Source organism: Oncorhynchus clarkii, chromosome 5 (genome assembly GCF_045791955.1).
Source record: "Oncorhynchus clarkii lewisi isolate Uvic-CL-2024 chromosome 5, UVic_Ocla_1.0, whole genome shotgun sequence".
NCBI classification, from domain to species: domain Eukaryota; kingdom Metazoa; phylum Chordata; class Actinopteri; order Salmoniformes; family Salmonidae; genus Oncorhynchus; species Oncorhynchus clarkii.
The window spans coordinates 97164854-97187372 of NC_092151.1; the positions used below are offsets into that span (position 1 = coordinate 97164854).

At 39.4% G+C, this 22519-nt stretch overlaps 1 protein-coding gene across 8 annotated transcripts in view; it reads right to left on the reverse strand.

Moving 5' to 3' along the window:
* The window catches only part of LOC139409593 (HECT and RLD domain containing E3 ubiquitin protein ligase 2), a 217678-nt gene that overhangs the window by 168035 nt on the left and 27124 nt on the right, over positions 1-22519 (reverse strand). For all 8 annotated transcript variants that reach the window (XR_011634432.1, XM_071154987.1, XM_071154989.1 and 5 more), the window contains exons 8-12: positions 12096-12200; positions 10799-10970; positions 8690-8863; positions 3164-3352; positions 181-332 (exon numbers count right to left, since the gene is read on the reverse strand). Coding sequence is in view for 7 of the 8 variants with exons in the window: in XM_071154987.1 (XP_071011088.1) it covers positions 181-332; positions 3164-3352; positions 8690-8863; positions 10799-10970; positions 12096-12200 (792 nt within the window). In the remaining variant the exon portion in view is untranslated. The remainder of the gene's footprint in view (positions 1-180; positions 333-3163; positions 3353-8689; positions 8864-10798; positions 10971-12095; positions 12201-22519) is intronic.

The following is a 22519-nucleotide window of genomic DNA, read 5'->3' on the forward strand; positions in this document are numbered from 1 at the left end:
TAGGACATCTAGGAGCAGAGGAACCTAGCAGGCTATGATGAGCTGGTGTGGTGAGCCGGTGACATCAATGTAACTTCTGAGGTCTCAGACATTAACTGGACTATAATTTATGAATTTAGTAGACATGCAGAAGAAATCTGGTCATAAGTATGTTTTTTTGAGTGCAGTGTAGTAACTTACGTGGTGTCTCCATGGCCCAGGCGGCCCCCGTCTCCACAGCCCCAGGAGAAGACCTCTCCGTTGGCCGACAGGGCCAGGTAGTGCTGTCCGTCTGGATGAGCTGCCAGCTTCACTATCTTCCTGGAGGTCAGGGCATGGACCAGCATGGGAGCCTGGTAGGTTCAACAACAATATCCTCATCAGCACCGAAGTGATCATTTCTCCTGATGTTTCATTACGGCTGCTGTATGATAAACACATTTCCTGTCAGAGTTTCCTGTCGGAGTTTAACATACACTGCTCTTAAGGTCAATAAAGAGCAGTGTTGTGGGTTTCTTCTTCAACTGTTACCATGCGCCTGCAACAGAGATCGCTCAGATGTGCGAGTGCCTTTCCAATTTTGAGATGAACATACACTACATGACCAAAAGTATGTGGACACCTGCTCGTCCTGCATCTCATTCCAAAATCATGGGCATTGATACGGTGCTCGTCACACAGAGAGAGAGAGAGAGAGAGAGAGAGAGAGACACAACGGGAAATACACACTTTTTACAAATTTAGACCAATTGATTGGTCGAAAGAACAGACGACCCCTTGGTCGACCAATATATGTATTTATTTCGGGGACAGACCTAGCTAGTCAGCTACATGAGGTAATAGAAAACATGTAAGGTAACATCTAAATCAGGGTCCCCTGGGAAACACTGCCCAATACTTTGGTTCCTACCATGTCAATAATTCCTCCTTGGCTTATTCATTCGTTGTCATGTCAAAGAACAATGTATTCAAGGTGCTCCCACTATACTCCATTATAATGTATGTATTCAAGGTGCTCCCACTATAATGTATGTATTCAAGGTGCTCCCACTATACTCCATTATAATGTATGTATTCAAGGTGCTCCCACTATACTCCATTATAATGTATGTATTCAAGGTACTCCCACTATACTCCATTATAATGAGTGTATTCAAGGTGCTCCCACTATACTCTATTATAATGTATGTATTCAAGGTGCTCCCACTATAATGTATGTATTCAAGGTGCTCCCACTATACTCCATTATAATGTATGTATTCAAGGTGCTCCCACTATACTCCATTATAATGTATGTATTCAAGGTGCTCCCACTATACTCCATTATAATAAGTGTATTCAAGGTGCTCCCACTATACTCCATTATAATGTATGTATTCAAGGTGCTCCCACTATACTCTATTATAATGTATGTATTCAAGGTGCTCCCACTATACTCCATTATAATGAATGTATTCAAGGTGCTCCCACTATACTCCATTATAATGAGTGTATTCAAGGTGCTCCCACTATACTCCATTATAATGTATGTATTCAAGGTGATCCCACTATACTCCATTATAATGTATGTATTCAAGGTGCTCCCACTAAACTCCATTATAATGTATGTATTCAAGGTGCTCCCACTAAACTCCATTATAATGTATGTATTCAAGGTGCTCCCACTATACTCCATTATAATGTATGTATTCAAGGTGCTCCCCACTATACTCCATTATAATGTATAGGTTGCCACCCTACTACTCATAAAAGCATATTTAGAACCTGTTTTATTAAAAAACATAAAATACTGTCAAATACAAGCATTTCACTGTAAGGTCTACTACACCTGTTGTATTCAGCATTTCACTGTGAGGTCTACTACACCTGTTGTATTCAGCATTTCACTGTGAGGTCTACTACACCTGTTGTATTCAGCATTTCACTGTAAGGTCTACTACACCTGTTGTATTCAGCATTTCACTGTGAGGTCTACTACACCTGTTGTATTCAGCATTTCACTGTGAGGTCTACTACACCTGTTGTATTCAGCATTTCACTGTAAGGTCTACTACACCTGTTGTATTCAGCATTTCACTGTAAGGTCTACTACACCTGTTGTATTCAGCATTTCACTGTAAGGTCTACTACACCTGTTGTATTCAGCATTTCACTGTAAGGTCTACTACACCTGTTGTATTCAGCATTTCACTGTAAGGTCTACTACACCTGTTGTATTCAGCATTTCACTGTAAGGTCTACTACACCTGTTGTATTCAGCATTTCACTGTGAGGTCTACTACACCTGTTGTATTCAGCATTTCACTGTGAGGTCTACTACACCTGTTGTATTCAGCATTTCACTGTGAGGTCTACTACACCTGTTGTATTCAGCATTTCACTGTAAGGTCTACTACACCTGTTGTATTCAGCATTTTACTGTAAGGTCTACTACACCTGTTGAATTCAGCATTTCACTGTAAGGTCTACTACACCTGTTGTATTCAGCATTTCACTGTGAGGTCTACTACACCTGTTGTATTCAGCATTTCACTGTAAGGTCTACCTACACCTGTTGTATTCAGCATTTCACTGTAAGGTCTACTACACCTGTTGTATTCAGCATTTCACTGTAAGGTCTACTACACCTGTTGTATTCAGCATTTCACTGTAAGGTCTACTACACCTGTTGTATTCAGCATTTCACTGTAAGGTCTACTACACCTGATGTATTCAGCATTTCACTGTAAGGTCTACTACACCTGTTGTATTCAGCATTTCACTGTAAGGTCTACTACACCTGTTGTATTCAGCATTTCACTGTAAGGTCTACTACACCTGTTGTATTCAGCATTTCACTGTGAGGTCTACTACACCTGTTGTATTCAGCACGTGACAAATAACATTTGATTTTGATTTGAAATACGTCATACCGTCAAAACATTTACAAATATTGTGATATGATATTTTGGCCATAAAAGCCCTAAAAGGAGAGACGGAAGGAGCTCCAGTGAGTGACTGCTTCCTACCAGTGTGGTGACAGAATGAGCTCCAGTGAGTGACTGCTTCCTACCAGTGTGGTGACAGAGTGAGCTCCAGTGAGTGACTGCTTCCTACCAGTGTGGTGACAGAGTGAGCTCCAGTGAGTGACTGCTTCCTACCAGTGTGGTGACAGAAGGAGCTCCAGTGAGTGACTGCTTCCTACCAGTGTGGTGCTCTTGTAGTTCTGTGTGTAGACGGCTCCACTGCTGGCCAGGATGAGGAAGCCCTTCTCGGAACAGACTATCTGGGAAACCCCCAGGCCTGACAGGGCCTTGCACTGCACAGGACCGTTCACGTTGGCATACAGCTTCCAGCCTAGCAACCCCCAGCCAATCACCTCCTGCAGAGTGCCCTGGGAGCAGGAGAGACAGGGTTAATGCAGCGATGCCATTGGTGCTTCAGTGGTCTACACAGTATGACGAGTTTAAGTAGCAGTAGCATTGAAGAGGTTAACGGAAAAGGAAATTCTCTGATGGAGAATACAGTTGAATATAAATGATATTCTAATATACCAGTAACATCTGGAACTTCAGTTGGGAGAAATCACATGACCATGTATGAGGTGAACACGGCAAAGAAAAAGCCTTGTGGCCAAAGGCATCAACTATCAAACAGGTATATTCATCTCTCTGGAAAGCTCTCAAAAGGCTGGCTGGCTGCATCATGCTCTCTAATCACATTTTATTGGTCAACGCATCCCCACGAAAAGGGACTTCTAGGGAAAACGGTAATTTATTATTTCACCTTTATTTAACCAGGTAGGCTAGTTGAGAACAAGTTCTCATTTACAACTGCGACCTGGCCAAGATAAAGCAAAGCAGTTCGACACAACAACAACACAGAGTTACACATGGAATAAACAAACATACAGTCAATAACACAATAGAAAAGTCTATATACAGTCTGTGCAAATGAGGTAAGATTAGGGAGGTAAGGCAATAAATAGGCCGTAGTGGCGAAATAATTACAATTTAGAAATTAAAACACTGGAGTGATAGATGTGCAGAAGATGAATGTGCAAGTAGATATAAAAATCTAATTGTATTTGTCAAATACACATGGTTAGCAGATGTTAATGTGAGTGTAGCGAAATGCTTGTGCTTCTAGTTACGACAATGCAGTAATAACCAACGAGTAGTCTAACCTAACAACTTCACAACTACTACCTTATACACACAAGTGTAAAGGGATAAAGAATATGTACATAAGGATATATGAATGAGTGATGGTACAGAACGGCATAGGCAAGATACAGTAGATGGTATAGAATACAGTATATACATATGAGATGAGTAATGTAGGGTATGTAAACAAAGTGGCATAGTTTAAAGTGGCTAGTGATACATGCATTACATACATTTTTCCAATATTAAATTGTCTGGAGTTGAGTCAGTGTGTTGGCAGCAGCCACTCAATGTTAGTGGTGGCTGTTTAACAGTCTGATGGCCTTGAGATAGAAGCTGTTTTTCAGTCTCTCGGTCCCAGCTTTGATGCACCTGTACTGACCTCGCCTTCTGGATGATAGCGGGGTGAACAGGCAGTGGTTCGGGTGGTTGTTGTCCTTGATGATCTTTATGGCCTTCCTGTAACATCGGGTGGTGTAGGTGTCCTGGAGGGCAGGTAGTTTGCCCCCTGAGATGCGTTGTGCAGACCTCACTACCCTCTGGAGAGCCTTACGGTTGTAGGCGGAGCAGTTGCCGTACCAGGCTGTGATACAGCCCGACAGGATGCTCTCAATTGTGCATCTGTAGAAGTTTGCTTTTGGTGATAAGACAAATTTCTTCAGCCTCCTGAGGTTGAAGAGGCACTGCTGCGCCTTCTTCACGATGCTGTCTGTGTGGGTGGACCAATTCAGTTTGTCCGTGATGTGTATGCCGAGGAACTTCAAACTTACTACCCTCTCCACTACTGTCCCATCGATGTGGATAGGGGGGTGCTCCCTCTGGTGTTTCCTGAAGTCCATGATCATCTCCTTTGTTTTGTTGACGTTGAGTGTGAGGTTATTTTCCTGACACCACACTCCGAGGGCCCTCACCTCCTCCCTGTAGGCTGCCTCGTCGTAGTTGGTAATCAAGCCTACCACTGTAGTGTCGTCTGCAAACTTGATGATTGAGTTGGAGGCGTGCATGGCCACGCAGTCATGGGTGAACAGGGAGTACAGGATAGGGCTGAGAACGCACCCTTGTGTGGCCACAGTGTTGAGGATCAGAGGGGTGGAGATGTTTCCTACCATCACCACCTGGGGGGCGGCCCGTCAGGAAGTCCAGGATCCAGTTGCACAGGGCGGGGTTGAGACCCAGGGTCTCGAGCTTGATGACGAGTTTGGAGGGTACTATGGTGTGAAATGCTGAGCTGAAGTCGATGAACAGCATTCTCACATAGGTATTCCTCTTGTCCAGATGGGTTAGGGCAGTGAGCAGTGTGATTGCATCATCTGTGGACCTATTGGGGCGGTAAGCAAATTGGAGTGGGTCTAGGGTGTCAGGTAGGGTGGAGGTGATATGGTCCCATGCGGAACATATCCCAGTCCACGTGATCGAAGCAATCTTGAAGCGTGGAGTCCGATTTGTCGGACCAGCGTTGAACAGACCTGAGCGCTGGTGCTTGTTTTAGATTCTGTCTATAGGCTGGGAGCAACAAAATTGAGTCGTGGTCAGCTATTTAAAAAGGAGGGCGGGGGAGGGCCTTATATGCGTCGCGGAAGTTAGAATGACAATGATCCAGGGTTTTGCCAGCTCGGGTTGCGCAATTGATATGCTGATAGAATTTCGGGTCTTGTTTTCAGATTAGCCTTGTTAAAATCCCCAGCTACAATAAAATGCAGCCTCATGATATGTGGTTTCCAGTTTGCATAGAGTCAAATAAGGTTTGTTCAGGGCCATCGATGCGTCTGCTTGGGGGGGAATACATGCGGCTGTGATTATAATCGAAGAGAATTCTTTAGGTAGATAATGCGGTCGACATGTGATTGTGAGGAATTCATACATACACCCCGCCCTTCTTCTTACCAGAGAGATGCTCGTTTCTGTCGACGCGATGCGTGAAGAAACCAGGTGGCTGTACCGACTCCGATAGCGTGTCTCGAGTGAGCCATGTTTCCGTGAAACAAAGAACGCAAGTCTCTCTGGAAGGCAACCCTTGCTCGGATTTCGTCTACCTTGTTGTCAAGAGACTGAACATTGGCGAGTAGTATACTCGGGAGCGGTGGGCGATGTGCCCGTCTACGGAGCCTGACCAGAAGCTCCGTCTGCCCCTTCAACGGCACCGTTGTTTTGGGTCGCCGGCAGGGATCCGATCCATTGTCCTGGGTGACAGGCCAAACAGAGGATCCGCTTTGGGAAAGTCGTATTCCTGGTCGTAATGTTGGTGAGTTGATGTTGCACTTATATCCAATAGTTCCTGCCGACTGTATGTAATAAAACCTACGATTTCCTGGGGTGACAGTGTAAGAAATCACACATAAAAAAGCAAAATACTGCATAGTTTCCTAGAAACGCGAAACGAGGCTGCCATCTCTGTCGGCGCAGGAAGCATACTGGGGTGCAAAGGAACAAAAAAATAAATACAAATATGGGGATGAGGTAGTTGGATGGGCTCTTTACAGATGGGCCATGTACAGCTGCTCTGACAGCTGATGCTTAAAGTTAGTGAGGGAGATATGAGTCTCCAGCTTCAGTGATTTTTGCAGTTCGTTCCAGTCATTGGCAGCAGAGAACTTGGAAGGAAAGGCGGCCAAAGGAGGTGTTGGCTTTGGGGATGACCAGTGAAATATACCAACGTAATCAACACATCCCCAACATATCTTACTTTTGCAAGAATAAACTATATAAAAACATCACATCAAGTCCTTCATGCACAACACATGGCTTCATAATTTACCTGCATGTTGCCATGGTCCTCCAACAGAACGCACAGACAGAGAGAGATGTTAGTAACAGAGTAAAGGCTTCCATTTACAAATCACAACATCCTGACTAGGGCTGCACGACATGGTCCAAAAATCTAATTGCAATTTTTTTAAATATTGCAATTTTGATCAAAAACACCTCGGTCGCCAGGTTGGCGGAACCAGAACCCCCCCATTTGTAAAGAATGCCAGGACAGCGGAACCAGAACCCCCCCATATGTAAAGAATGCCAGGACAGCGGAACCAGAACCCCCCCATTTGTAAAGAATGCCAGGACAGCGGAACCAGAACCCCCCCATATGTAAAGAATGCCAGGACAGCGGAACCAGAACCTCCCATACGTAAAAAATGCCAGGACAGCGGAACCAGAACCTCCCATATGTAAAGAATGCCAGGACAGCGGAACCAGAACCCCCCATATGTAAAGAATGCCAGGACAGCGGAACCAGAACCCCCCATATGTAAAGAATGCCAGGACAGCGGAACCAGAACCTCCCATACGTAAAAAATGCCAGGACAGCCTGAACCAAAACCACAGATACGTAAAGAATGTATGAATACATGACTGTAAGTGGATTTGGATAAAAGCGTCTGCTAAATGGCATAAGACATTAATATTATGTTGTTATTATAGAAATAGAATGAGTCGGCTCTTCTAATTCTATGGTTGGTGTTGGTTGGAATGACAATGAATGAAAAAGTCAGTATAGTAGGAGTTGCGACAGAGTAGAAACCAAAGTGTTGGTTAGTATTTCCCAGGGAACCCTAATTACATTTGAATTGAGACATTAGATTCAGTAAAATAATAATTAGAATCAAAATAAAATGGTTGTATTGTTACACCAGATTGGTGCAGTGAAATGTGTTGTTTTACAGGGTCAGACATAGTAGTACAGCGTCCCTGGAGCTAATTAGGGTTAAGTGCCTTGCTCAAGGGCACATCGATCACATTCTTCACCTTGTCTGCTAGGGGTATTGGAACCAGAGACCTTTCGGTTACCCGACGCTACTCTATAACCGCAAGGCTAGCTGCCGCCCATTTCTTAGAATGTGCTTTACCTATTCCGCTCTAATTCAGAGCATGACGTTGCACAACAAACATGCTGGCAACGGCCTGTATTAGAGCTAACGTTTCCTAGTCAGATTTGCCCTAGCGCAATAATCTTTGCTAGCTAAATGCATTTAGCTAGCCAGCTAGCTAGTTAGCAATTAGCAGCTACTGCAAATGTTGAGGTTGCTAAGACTAAGTAAGTAGCGGTTTGTAGAGATAAAGATACAGAAAACATGGTTGATGTGAAGAAGCAAAGTTGAAAGCAGCATCGTTCTTGTTTCTTGACTGCATGGTCGAGCTAACAGAAGCGAGCAGACTGAAGCAGCCAAGCGTTCCTGATTGAGTGACAGTGGGTGGGGCTTGGTGTGTCGGAAGCAAGCAGCCACATGAGAGAAGAGGGGGAGACTGGAGTGAGACGACAAGAGTACACTATAAAAACGGGCATTTGAGAAAGAAAAAAAAATTGCAGCACCTTACGATATGGATATTTCATATGTCGATATCGCAATTTTGATTACAATTTGATTCATTGTGCAGCCTTAGTCCTGGCTCTTGAGAATTCCCCAAAAAAATGAAAAACCACAGGCCATTAAATCTGAAGAGAGCAGTTGTGAGCCTTACAGATAACTGATCAATGGAAACACTGAAGACAGGAGGCTGAGTAGAGCTGTCTTATGTCTTAACAGTGTACAGCACACAGTAGCAGGGCCAAGTACAGACGGCAGTAGTACCTTGTGGGAGGTGGGGGAGCTGCAGTGCGAGGGGGAGCAGGGGGCGGCCAGGCGGTCCAGGTGAGCCATGATGACCACAGCCGTCTGTCTCAAGTCGATAGCCAAGTCATTGTCCTGGGGCAGCGTCAGGTAGCGCAGGAAACTCTCATTGGGACTCAGAGGGGCCCCCAGGATCTGGAGAGGAAGAACACAGAGAAAACGACTGAACTAGACTATCGATACCAACAGAATAAGAACAAGTCGTTGATATTAATTACTAGTCTGCAACTAGGAATTCAGTATCATTGAACGCGAAGAACGACAACCGCCGAAACATCCTTTATACAACAACATGAATGAATGTCACTCTGAACTATCCCCTCTAACCACGACAGAGAGAGAGAGGACGGGAAACTCTCCAACAGAAACTAACTTTTCAGCAGAAATCCCGACAACACCCTGAGCGTAAATATATTGATTGATTGCAATTGTTCCAGAATGAGTGAGCGTTCATGTGCAAAGGATTAGCATTTCAATTGTTATAATTATCAACTGTGTGTTGTCTTCTCAGTCGACCCCCACTTCCCTTTTGTCTAACAAGCCGCCATGCCGGTTCAGCCCACTAGGGGCACATTCCCCTATCATTTCATGTAACCACATTTACCTTGTTTGTTTGTTTATGCATTTCTGTGATTGTTTAGTTAGTTAATAAATAAATTATTTAAGACAATTGATGTATGGATGACTCATAGTGAAGACTGGGTTCGTGCAGATAACCAAACATTTACGACGTATGGAATGAGACTAACGTGAGGTAAAATAAATAATTAATCAGAAGACTATTGATCAGATATGAAAATATCTGAAAGGTTATATTGGGAAATTATAACTTTGTAATCTGAATATTGTCCTAGGTTCCCCGACATCCTAGTTAATTAAAGTTACATGATTAATCAGTTTAAATCGCGTAATACTAATTACAGAGAATCTTTGATAAAAACTAAGTCTTCAGTTTAATGATAGTAAAGACACAACACACTTCAGAACCAACTAACCTTAGATTTATTTTTATTTTTTTTTTGGGGGGGGGGGGGGGCTGTCTGTTGTTCTGTGTAGTGAATCTGTTATTCAATGTGTTTCTATGGGCTAATAGCAGTAAAGACTATCTGTTATTCAATGTGTTTCTATGGGCTAATAGCAGTAAGGACTATCTGTTATTCAATGTGTCTCTATGGGCTAATAGCAGTAAGGACTATCTGTTATTCAATGTGTTTCTATGGGCTAATAGCAGTAAGGACTATCTGTTATTCAATGTGTTTCTATGGGCTAATAGCAGTAAGGACAATGTGTTTCTATGGGCTAATAGCAGTAAGGACAAATACAAGTTATCAAATATACTTTTTCTATATTTTTTTTATTCTTAAAATGGTCTTAAAATCAAATAGCTAAATGATCCTTGGTATGACCTTCTTTAAACAATTATCGATAGCTTAGTAGAACTCATGAAGTAATTTAGGCGTGCCATAACAAAGGGGGTGAATACTTAGACTCAAGACATATAAGCTTTTCGAAAAACATAATTCCACAGACATTATGGGGTTATTGTGTGAAGGCCAATCCCCGGAAAAATCTAAATGTAATCCACTTTAAAATCAGGCTGTAACAAAATAACATGTGGATACTTTTTAATTAAATATTTTACCTTTATTTAACTAGGCAAGTCAGTTATGAACAAATTCTTATTTTCAATGACGGCCTACCAGGGAACAGTGGGTTAAATGTCTTGTTCAGGGGCAGAACGACAGATTTGTACCATGTCAGCTCGGGGATTCGATCTTGCAACCTTTCAGTTACTAGGCAAACGCTCTAACCACTAGGCTACGCTGCCGCCCCAAGGCACTGTTTCTGCTTAGCTTAGTACTTAATTTAGTTTAGAAGACAAATAAATGGATTTTGATGCAACCCAGGACCAGGAATAGGAAAGTAATGATACCAGGTGTCCCAGAGTGCTGATCTAGGATCAGGTCCCCCATGTCCAGGTCATCTTATTGATTGTGATCTAAAAAAGGCTAAACTGATCCTAAATCAGCTTTTACAGAAAAGCATTATGAATACAGGCCCTGAGCTCACCTCCATCTCCTCATCGGGGCTGGGTTCCTCCTTGCTGCTGTGGATGTTGTGAAAGCGCTGCAGGAGAGGGAGGAGGGGGGCGCTGGTCCCCTGGGTGGAGCGCTCATTGTCCATCTCCCTGGTCCCACTGTCCCACAGACGCAGCAGTAGCAGGACAGCAGACAGCAGCTGGCTGGAGAGGAGAATAGAGTAGTCAGAGTACCATACTATGGGCATGGTAAGTGCTGTCCCACAGACACAGCAGGACAGCAGACAGCAGCTGGCTGGAGAAGAGAATAGAGTAGTCAGAGTACCATACTATGGGCATGGTAAGTGCTGTCCCACAGACACAGCAGGATAGCAGACAGCAGCTGGCTGGAGAAGAGAATAGAGTAGTCAGAGTACCATACTATGGGCATGGTAAGTGCTGTCCCACAGACACAGCAGGACAGCAGACAGCAGCTGGCTGGAGAAGAGAATAGAGTAGTCAGAGTACCATACTATGGGCATGGTAAGTGCTGTCCCACAGACACAGCAGCTGGCTGGAGAGGAGAATAGAGTACTATGGGCATGGTAAATGCTGTCCCACAGACACAGCAGGACAGCAGACAGCAGCTGGCTGGAGAAGAGAATAGAGTAGTCAGAGTACCATACTATGGGCATGGTAAGTGCTGTCCCACAGACACAGCAGCTGGCTGGAGAAGAGAATAGAGTAGTCAGAGTACCATACTATGGGCATGGTAAGTGCTGTCCCACAGACACAGCAGGACAGCAGCTGGCTGGAGAGGAGAGTAGTCAGAGTACCATACTATGGGCATGGTAAGTGCTGTCCCACAGGAGAAGACCGGCCAGAGAGGCCAGGTACTGTATGATATGAGGGCTGTGGTATGAGGGCTGTGGTATGAGGGCTGTGGTAGGTGCAGTCACAGAGAATGAATCACAAAAGTATTTATTGTTTCCTCGTCTCCACCTCAAAAGACATGGGTGACGTTGACATCTAGCCACTTAGTTAGCTAGTTAGGAAAGCACAAGAACACTGGACCCCCGAGCCGGATATCATTTAATTAACACATCTTACAGTTATACTTAACTTATATTAATAAGCAGTGGTGTACAACGTACCCCCCCCCCCAAGGGGTGTCCCCAAACCCCCCAGTCCTAGAATTAAGTATCAGTATCTCATCAGGAGGGGTCCTACCTCAGAGTGAGTATCAGTATCTCATCAGGAGGGGTCCTACCTCAGAGTGAGTATCAGTATCTCATCAGGAGGGGTCCTACCTCAGAGTGAGTATCAGTATCTCATCAGGAGGGGTCCTACCTCAGAGTGCCCCTCTGTACTGCCAGCTCCAGCAGGATGGCCAAGGCCAGGTGTTGGTCCTGTAGTGGGATGCTGCCTTTGGTACTACCACTTCCATGGACGTCACTGAAAACCAACCACAGTTTAAATAACACGTCACTGAAAACCAACCACAGTTTAAATAACACGTCACTGAAAACCAACCACAGTTTAAATAACACATCACTAGAAACCAACCACAGTTTAAATAACACATCACTAGAAACCAACCACAGTTTAAATAACACATCACTAGAAACCAACCACAGTTTAAATAACACATCACTAGAAACCAACCACAGTTTAAATAACACATCACTAGAAACCAACCACAGTTTAAATAACACATCACTAGAAACCAACCACAGTTTCAATAACACATCACTAGAAACCAACCACAGTTTAAATAACACGTCACTAGAAACCAACCACAGTTTCAATAACACATCACTAGAAACCAACCACAGTTTAAATAACACATCACTAGAAACCAACTACAGTTTAAATAACACATCACTAGAAACCAACCACAGTTTAAATAACACATCACTAGAAACCAACCACAGTTTAAATAACACATCACTAGAAACCAACCACAGTTTAAATAACACATCACTAGAAACCAACCACAGTTTAAATAACACATCACTAGAAACCAACCACAGCTTAAATAACACATCACTGAAAACCAACCACAGTTTAAATAACACATCACTAGAAACCAACCACAGTTTAAATAACACATCACTAGAAACCAACCACAGTTTAAATAACACATCACTGAAAACCAACCACAGTTTAAATAACACATCACTAGAAACCAACCACAGTTTCAATAACACATCACTAGAAACCAACCACAGTTTAAATAACACATCACTAGAAACCAACCACAGTTTAAATAACACATCACTAGAAACCAACCACAGTTTCAATAACACATCACTAGAAACCAACCACAGTTTAAATAACACATCACTAGAAACCAACCACAGTTTAAATAACATCACTAGAAACCAACCACAGTTTAAATAACACATCACTAGAAACCAACCACAGTTTAAATAACACATCACTAGAAACCAACCACATTTTAAATAACATCACTAGAAACCAACCACAGTTTCAATAACACATCACTAGAAACCAACCACAGTTTAAATAACACATCACTAGAAACCAACCACAGTTTAAATAACACATCACTAGAAACCAACCACAGTTTCAATAAAACATCACTAGAAACCAACCACAGTTTCAATAACACATCACTAGAAACCAACCACAGTTTCAATAAAACATCACTAGAAACCAACCACAGTTTCAATAACACATCACTAGAAACCAACCACATTTTAAATAACACATCACGGAAAACCAACCACAGTTTCAATAACACATCGCTAGAAACCAACCACAGTTTAAATAACACATCACTGAAAACCAACCACAGTTTAAATAACACATCACTAGAAACAAACCACAGTTTCAATAACACATCACTAGAAACCAACCACAGTTTAAATAACACATCACTAGAAACCAACCACAGTTTCAATAACACATCACTAGAAACCAACCACAGTTTAAATAACACATCACTAGAAACCAACCACAGTTTAAATAACACATCACTAGAAACCAACCACAGTTTAAATAACACATCACTAGAAACCAACCACAGTTTAAATAACACATCACTAGAAACCAACCACAGTTTAAATAACACGTCACTGAAAACCAACCACAGTTTAAATAACACATCACTAGAAACCAACCACAGTTTAAATAACACATCACTAGAAACCAACCACAGTTTAAATAACACATCACTAGAAACCAACCACAGTTTCAATAACACATCACTAGAAACCAACCACAGTTTCAATAACACATCACTAGAAACCAACCACAGTTTCAATAACACATCACTAGAAACCAACCACAGTTTAAATAACACATCACTAGAAACCAACCACAGTTTAAATAACACATCACTAGAAACCAACCACAGTTTAAATAACACATCACTGAAAACCAACCACAGTTTAAATAACACATCACTAGAAACCAACCACAGTTTAAATAACACATCACTAGAAACCAACCACAGTTTAAATAACACATCACTAGAAACCAACCACAGTTTAAATAACACATCACTAGAAACCAACCACAGTTTAAATAACACATCACTAGAAACCAACCACAGTTTAAATAACACATCACTAGAAACCAACCACAGTTTAAATAACACATCACTAGAAACCAACCACAGTTTAAATAACACGTCACTGAAAACCAACCACAGTTTCAATAACACATCACTAGAAACCAACCACAGTTTAAATAACACATCACTAGAAACCAACCACAGTTTAAATAACACATCACTAGAAACCAACCACAGTTTAAATAACACATCACTAGAAACCAACCACAGTTTAAATAACACGTCACTGAAAACCAACCACAGTTTCAATAACACATCACTAGAAACCAACCACAGTTTAAATAACACATCACTAGAAACCAACCACAGTTTAAATAACACATCACTAGAAACCAACCACAGTTTAAATAACACATCACTAGAAACCAACCACAGTTTAAATAACACATCACTGAAAACCAACCACAGTTTAAATAACACATCACTAGAAACCAACCACAGTTTCAATAACACATCACTGAAAACCAACCACAGTTTAAATAACACATCACTAGAAACCAACCACAGTTTAAATAACACATCACTAGAAACCAACCACAGTTTCAATAACACATCACTGAAAACCAACCACAGTTTAAATAACACATCACTAGAAACCAACCACAGTTTAAATAACACATCAGTAGAAACCAACCACAGTTTAAATAACACATCACTAGAAACCAACCACAGTTTAAATAACACATCACTAGAAACCAACCACAGTTTAAATAACACATCAGTAGAAACCAACCACAGTTTAAATAACACATCACTAGAAACCAACCACAGTTTAAATAACATCACTAGAAACCAACCACAGTTTAAATAACACATCACTAGAAACCAACCACAGTTTAAATAACACATCACTAGAAACCAACCACAGTTTAAATAACACATCACTAGAAACCAACCACAGTTTAAATAACACATCACTAGAAACCAACCACAGTTTAAATAACACATCACTGAAAACCAACCACAGTTTAAATAACACGTCACTAGAAACCAACCACAGTTTAAATAACACATCACTAGAAACCAACCACAGTTTAAATAACACATCACTAGAAACCAACCACAGTTTAAATAACACATCACTGGAAACCAACCACAGTTTAAATAACATCACTAGAAACCAACCACAGTTTAAATAACACATCACTAGAAACCAACCACAGTTTAAATAACACATCACTAGAAACCAACCACAGTTTAAATAACATCACTGAAAACCAACCACAGTTTAAATAACACATCACTAGAAACCAACCACAGTTTAAATAACACATCACTAGAAACCAACCACAGTTTAAATAACACATCACTAGAAACCAACCACAGTTTAAATAACACATCACTAGAAACCAACCACAGTTTAAATAACACATCACTAGAAACCAACCACAGTTTAAATAACACATCACTAGAAACCAACCACAGTTTAAATAACACATCACTAGAAACCAACCACAGTTTAAATAACACATCACTAGAAACCAACCACAGTTTAAATAACACATCACTAGAAACCAACCACAGTTTAAATAACACATCACTGAAAACCGACCACAGTTTAAATAACACATCACTAGAAACCAACCACAGTTTAAATAACACATCACTAGAAACCAACCACAGTTTAAATAACACATCACTAGAAACCAACCACAGTTTAAATAACACATCACTAGAAACCAACCACAGTTTCAATAACACATCACTAGAAACCAACCACAGTTTCAATAACACATCACTAGAAACCAACCACAGTTTAAATAACACATCACTAGAAACCAACCACAGTTTAAATAACACATCACTAGAAACCAACCACAGTTTAAATAACACATCACTAGAAACCAACCACAGTTTAAATAACACATCACTAGAAACCAACCACAGTTTAAATAACACATCACTAGAAACCAACCACAGTTTAAATAACACATCACTAGAAACCAACCACAGTTTAAATAACACATCACTAGAAACCAACCACAGTTTAAATAACACATCACTAGAAACCAACCACAGTTTAAATAACACATCACTAGAAACCAACCACAGTTTAAATAACACATCACTAGAAACCAACCACAGTTTAAATAACACATCACTAGAAACCAACCACAGTTTAAATAACACATCACTAGAAACCAACCACAGTTTAAATAACACATCACTAGAAACCAACCACAGTTTAAATAACACATCACTAGAAACCAACCACAGTTTAAATAACACATCACTAGAAACCAACCACAGTTTAAATAACACATCACTAGAAACCAACCACAGTTTAAATAACACATCACTAGAAACCAACCACAGTTTAAATAACACATCACTAGAAACCAACCACAGTTTAAATAACACATCACTAGAAACCAACCACAGTTTAAATAACACATCACTAGAAACCAACCACAGTTTAAATAACACATCACTAGAAACCAACCACAGTTTAAATAACACATCACTAGAAACCAACCACAGTTTAAATAACACATCACTAGAAACCAACCACAGTTTAAATAACACATCACTAGAAACCAACCACAGTTTAAATAACACATCACTAGAAACCAACCACAGTTTAAATAACACATCACTAGAAACCAACCACAGTTTAAATAACACATCACTAGAAACCAACCACAGTTTAAATAACACATCACTAGAAACCAACCACAGTTTAAATAACACATAGAAACCAACCACAGTTTAAATAACACATCACTAGAAACCAACCACAGTTTTACATCACTAGAAACCAACCACAGTTTCAATAACACATCACTAGAAACCAACCACAGTTTAAATAACACATCACTAGAAACCAACCACAGTTTAAATAACACATCACTAGAAACCAACCACAGTTTAAATAACACATCACTAGAAACCAACCACAGTTTAAATAACACATCACTAGAAACCAACCACAGTTTAAATAACACATCACTAGAAACCAACCACAGTTTAAATAACACATCACTAGAAACCAACCACACTAGAAACCAACCACAGTTTAAATAACACATCACTAGAAACCAACCACAGTTTCAATAACACATCACTAGAAACCAACCACAGTTTAAATAACACATCACTAGAAACCAACCACAGTAGAAACCAACCACAGTTTAAATAACACATCACTAGAAACCAACCACAGTTTAAATAACACATCACTAGAAACCAACCACAGTTTAAATAACACATTAGAAACCAACCACAGTTTAAATAACACATCACTAGAAACCAACCACAGTTTCAATAACACATCACTAGAAACCAACCACAGTTTAAATAACACATCACTAGAAACCAACCACAGTTTAAATAACACATCACTAGAAACCAACCACAGTTTAAATAACACATCACTAGAAACCAACCACAGTTTAAATAACACATCACTAGAAACCAACCACAGTTTAAATAACACATCACTAGAAACCAACCACAGTTTAAATAACACATCACTAGAAACCAACCACAGTTTCAATAACACATCACTAGAAACCAACCACAGTTTAAATAACACATCACTAGAAACCAACCACAGTTTCAATAACACATCACTAGAAACCAACCACAGTTTAAATAACACATCACTAGAAACCAACCACAGTTTAAATAACACATCACTAGAAACCAACCACAGTTTAAATAACACATCACTAGAAACCAACCACAGTTTAAATAACACATCACTAGAAACCAACCACAGTTTAAATAACACGTCACTGAAAACCAACCACAGTTTAAATAACACATCACTAGAAACCAACCACAGTTTAAATAACACATCACTAGAAACCAACCACAGTTTAAATAACACATCACTAGAAACCAACCACAGTTTCAATAACACATCACTAGAAACCAACCACAGTTTCAATAACACATCACTAGAAACCAACCACAGTTTCAATAACACATCACTAGAAACCAACCACAGTTTAAATAACACATCACTAGAAACCAACCACAGTTTAAATAACACATCACTAGAAACCAACCACAGTTTAAATAACACATCACTGAAAACCAACCACAGTTTAAATAACACATCACTAGAAACCAACCACAGTTTAAATAACACATCACTAGAAACCAACCACAGTTTAAATAACACATCACTAGAAACCAACCACAGTTTAAATAACACATCACTAGAAACCAACCACAGTTTAAATAACACATCACTAGAAACCAACCACAGTTTAAATAACACATCACTAGAAACCAACCACAGTTTAAATAACACATCACTAGAAACCAACCACAGTTTAAATAACACGTCACTGAAAACCAACCACAGTTTCAATAACACATCACTAGAAACCAACCACAGTTTAAATAACACATCACTAGAAACCAACCACAGTTTAAATAACACATCACTAGAAACCAACCACAGTTTAAATAACACATCACTAGAAACCAACCACAGTTTAAATAACACGTCACTGAAAACCAACCACAGTTTCAATAACACATCACTAGAAACCAACCACAGTTTAAATAACACATCACTAGAAACCAACCACAGTTTAAATAACACATCACTAGAAACCAACCACAGTTTAAATAACACATCACTAGAAACCAACCACAGTTTAAATAACACATCACTGAAAACCAACCACAGTTTAAATAACACATCACTAGAAACCAACCACAGTTTCAATAACACATCACTGAAAACCAACCACAGTTTAAATAACACATCACTAGAAACCAACCACAGTTTAAATAACACATCACTAGAAACCAACCACAGTTTCAATAACACATCACTGAAAACCAACCACAGTTTAAATAACACATCACTAGAAACCAACCACAGTTTAAATAACACATCAGTAGAAACCAACCACAGTTTAAATAACACATCACTAGAAACCAACCACAGTTTAAATAACACATCACTAGAAACCAACCACAGTTTAAATAACACATCAGTAGAAACCAACCACAGTTTAAATAACACATCACTAGAAACCAACCACAGTTTAAATAACATCACTAGAAACCAACCACAGTTTAAATAACACATCACTAGAAACCAACCACAGTTTAAATAACACATCACTAGAAACCAACCACAGTTTAAATAACACATCACTAGAAACCAACCACAGTTTAAATAACACATCACTAGAAACCAACCACAGTTTAAATAACACATCACTAGAAACCAACCACAGTTTAAATAACACATCACTAGAAACCAACCACAGTTTAAATAACACATCACTAGAAACCAACCACAGTTTAAATAACAGTTTAAATAACATCACTAGAAACCAACCACAGTTTAAATAACACATCACTAGAAACCAACCACAGTTTAAATAACACATCACTAGAAACCAACCACAGTTTAAATAACATCACTGAAAACCAACCACAGTTTAAATAACACATCACTAGAAACCAACCACAGTTTAAATAACACATCACTAGAAACCAACCACAGTTTAAATAACACATCACTAGAAACCAACCACAGTTTAAATAACACATCACTAGAAACCAACCACAGTTTAAATAACACATCACTAGAAACCAACCACAGTTTAAATAACACATCACTAGAAACCAACCACAGTTTAAATAACACATCACTAGAAACCAACCACAGTTTAAATAACACATCACTAGAAACCAACCACAGTTTAAATAACACATCACTAGAAACCAACCACAGTTTAAATAACACATCACTGAAAACCAACCACAGTTTAAATAACACATCACTAGAAACCAACCACAGTTTAAATAACACATCACTAGAAACCAACCACAGTTTAAATAACACATCACTAGAAACCAACCACAGTTTAAATAACACATCACTAGAAACCAACCACAGTTTCAATAACACATCACTAGAAACCAACCACAGTTTAAATAACACATCACTAGAAACCAACCACAGTTTAAATAACACATCACTAGAAACCAACCACAGTTTAAATAACACATCACTAGAAACCAACCACAGTTTAAATAACACATCACTAGAAACCAACCACAGTTTAAATAACACATCACTAGAAACCAACCACAGTTTAAATAACACATCACTAGAAACCAACCACAGTTTAAATAACACATCACTAGAAACCAACCACAGTTTAAATAACACATCACTAGAAACCAACCACAGTTTAAATAACACATCACTAGAAACCAACCACAGTTTAAATAACACATCACTAGAAACCAACCACAGTTTAAATAACACATCACTAGAAACCAACCACAGTTTAAATAACACATCACTAGAAACCAACCACAGTTTAAATAACACATCACTAGAAACCAACCACAGTTTAAATAACACATCACTAGAAACCAACCACAGTTTAAATAACACATCACTAGAAACCAACCACAGTTTAAATAACACATCACTAGAAACCAACCACAGTTTAAATAACACATCACTAGAAACCAACCACAGTTTAAATAACACATCACTAGAAACCAACCACAGTTTAAATAACACATCACTAGAAACCAACCAGTTTAAATAACACATCACTAGAAACCAACCACAGTTTAAATAACACATCACTAGAAACCAACCACAGTTTAAATAACACATCACTAGAAACCAACCAGTTTAAATAACACATCACTAGAAACCAACCAGTTTAAATAACACATCACTAGAAACCAACCACAGTTTAAATAACACATCACTAGAAACCAACCACAGTTTAAATAACACGTCACTAGAAACCAACCACAGTTTAAATAACACATCACTAGAAACCAACCACAGTTTAAATAACACATCACTAGAAACCAACCACAGTTTAAATAACACATCACTAGAAACCAACCACAGTTTAAATAACACATCACTAGAAACCAACCACAGTTTAAATAACACATCACTAGAAACCAACCACAGTTTAAATAACACATCACTAGAAACCAACCACAGTTTAAATAACACATCACTAGAAACCAACCACAGTTTAAATAACACATCACTAGAAACCAACCAGTTTAAATAACACATCACTAGAAACCAACCACAGTTTAAATAACACATCACTAGAAACCAACCACAGTTTAAATAACACATCACTAGAAACCAACCACAGTTTAAATAACACGTCACTAGAAACCAACCACAGTTTAAATAACACATCACTAGAAACCAACCACAGTTTAAATAACACATCACTAGAAACCAACCACAGTTTAAATAACACATCACTAGAAACCAACCACAGTTTAAATAACACATCACTAGAAACCAACCACAGTTTAAATAACACGTCACTAGAAACCAACCACAGTTTAAATAACACATCACTAGAAACCAACCACAGTTTAAATAACACATCACTAGAAACCAACCACAGTTTAAATAACACATCACTAGAAACCAACCACAGTTTAAATAACACATCACTAGAAACCAACCACAGTTTAAATAACACGTCACTAGAAACCAACCACAGTTTAAATAACACATCACTAGAAACCAACCACAGTTTAAATAACACATCACTAGAAACCAACCACAGTTTAAATAACACATCACTAGAAACCAACCACAGTTTAAATAACACATCACTAGAAACCAACCACAGTTTAAATAACACATCACTAGAAACCAACCACAGTTTAAATAACACGTCACTAGAAACCAACCACAGTTTAAATAACACATCACTAGAAACCAACCAGTTTCAATAACACATCACTAGAAACCAACCACAGTTTAAATAACACATCACTAGAAACCAACCAGTTTCAATAACACATCACTAGAAACCAACCAGTTTCAATAACACATCACTAGAAACCAACCACAGTTTAAATAACACATCACTAGAAACCAACCAGTTTAAATAACACATCACTAGAAACCAACCACAGTTTAAATAACACATCACTAGAAACCAACCACAGTTTAAATAACACATCACTAGAAACCAACCACAGTTGAAATAACACATCACTAGAAACCAACCACAGTTTAAATAACACGTCACTAGAAACCAACCACAGTTTAAATAACACATCACTAGAAACCAACCACAGTTTAAATAACACATCACTAGAAACCAACCACAGTTTAAATAACACATCACTAGAAACCAACCACAGTTTAAATAACACATCACTAGAAACCAACCACAGTTTAAAT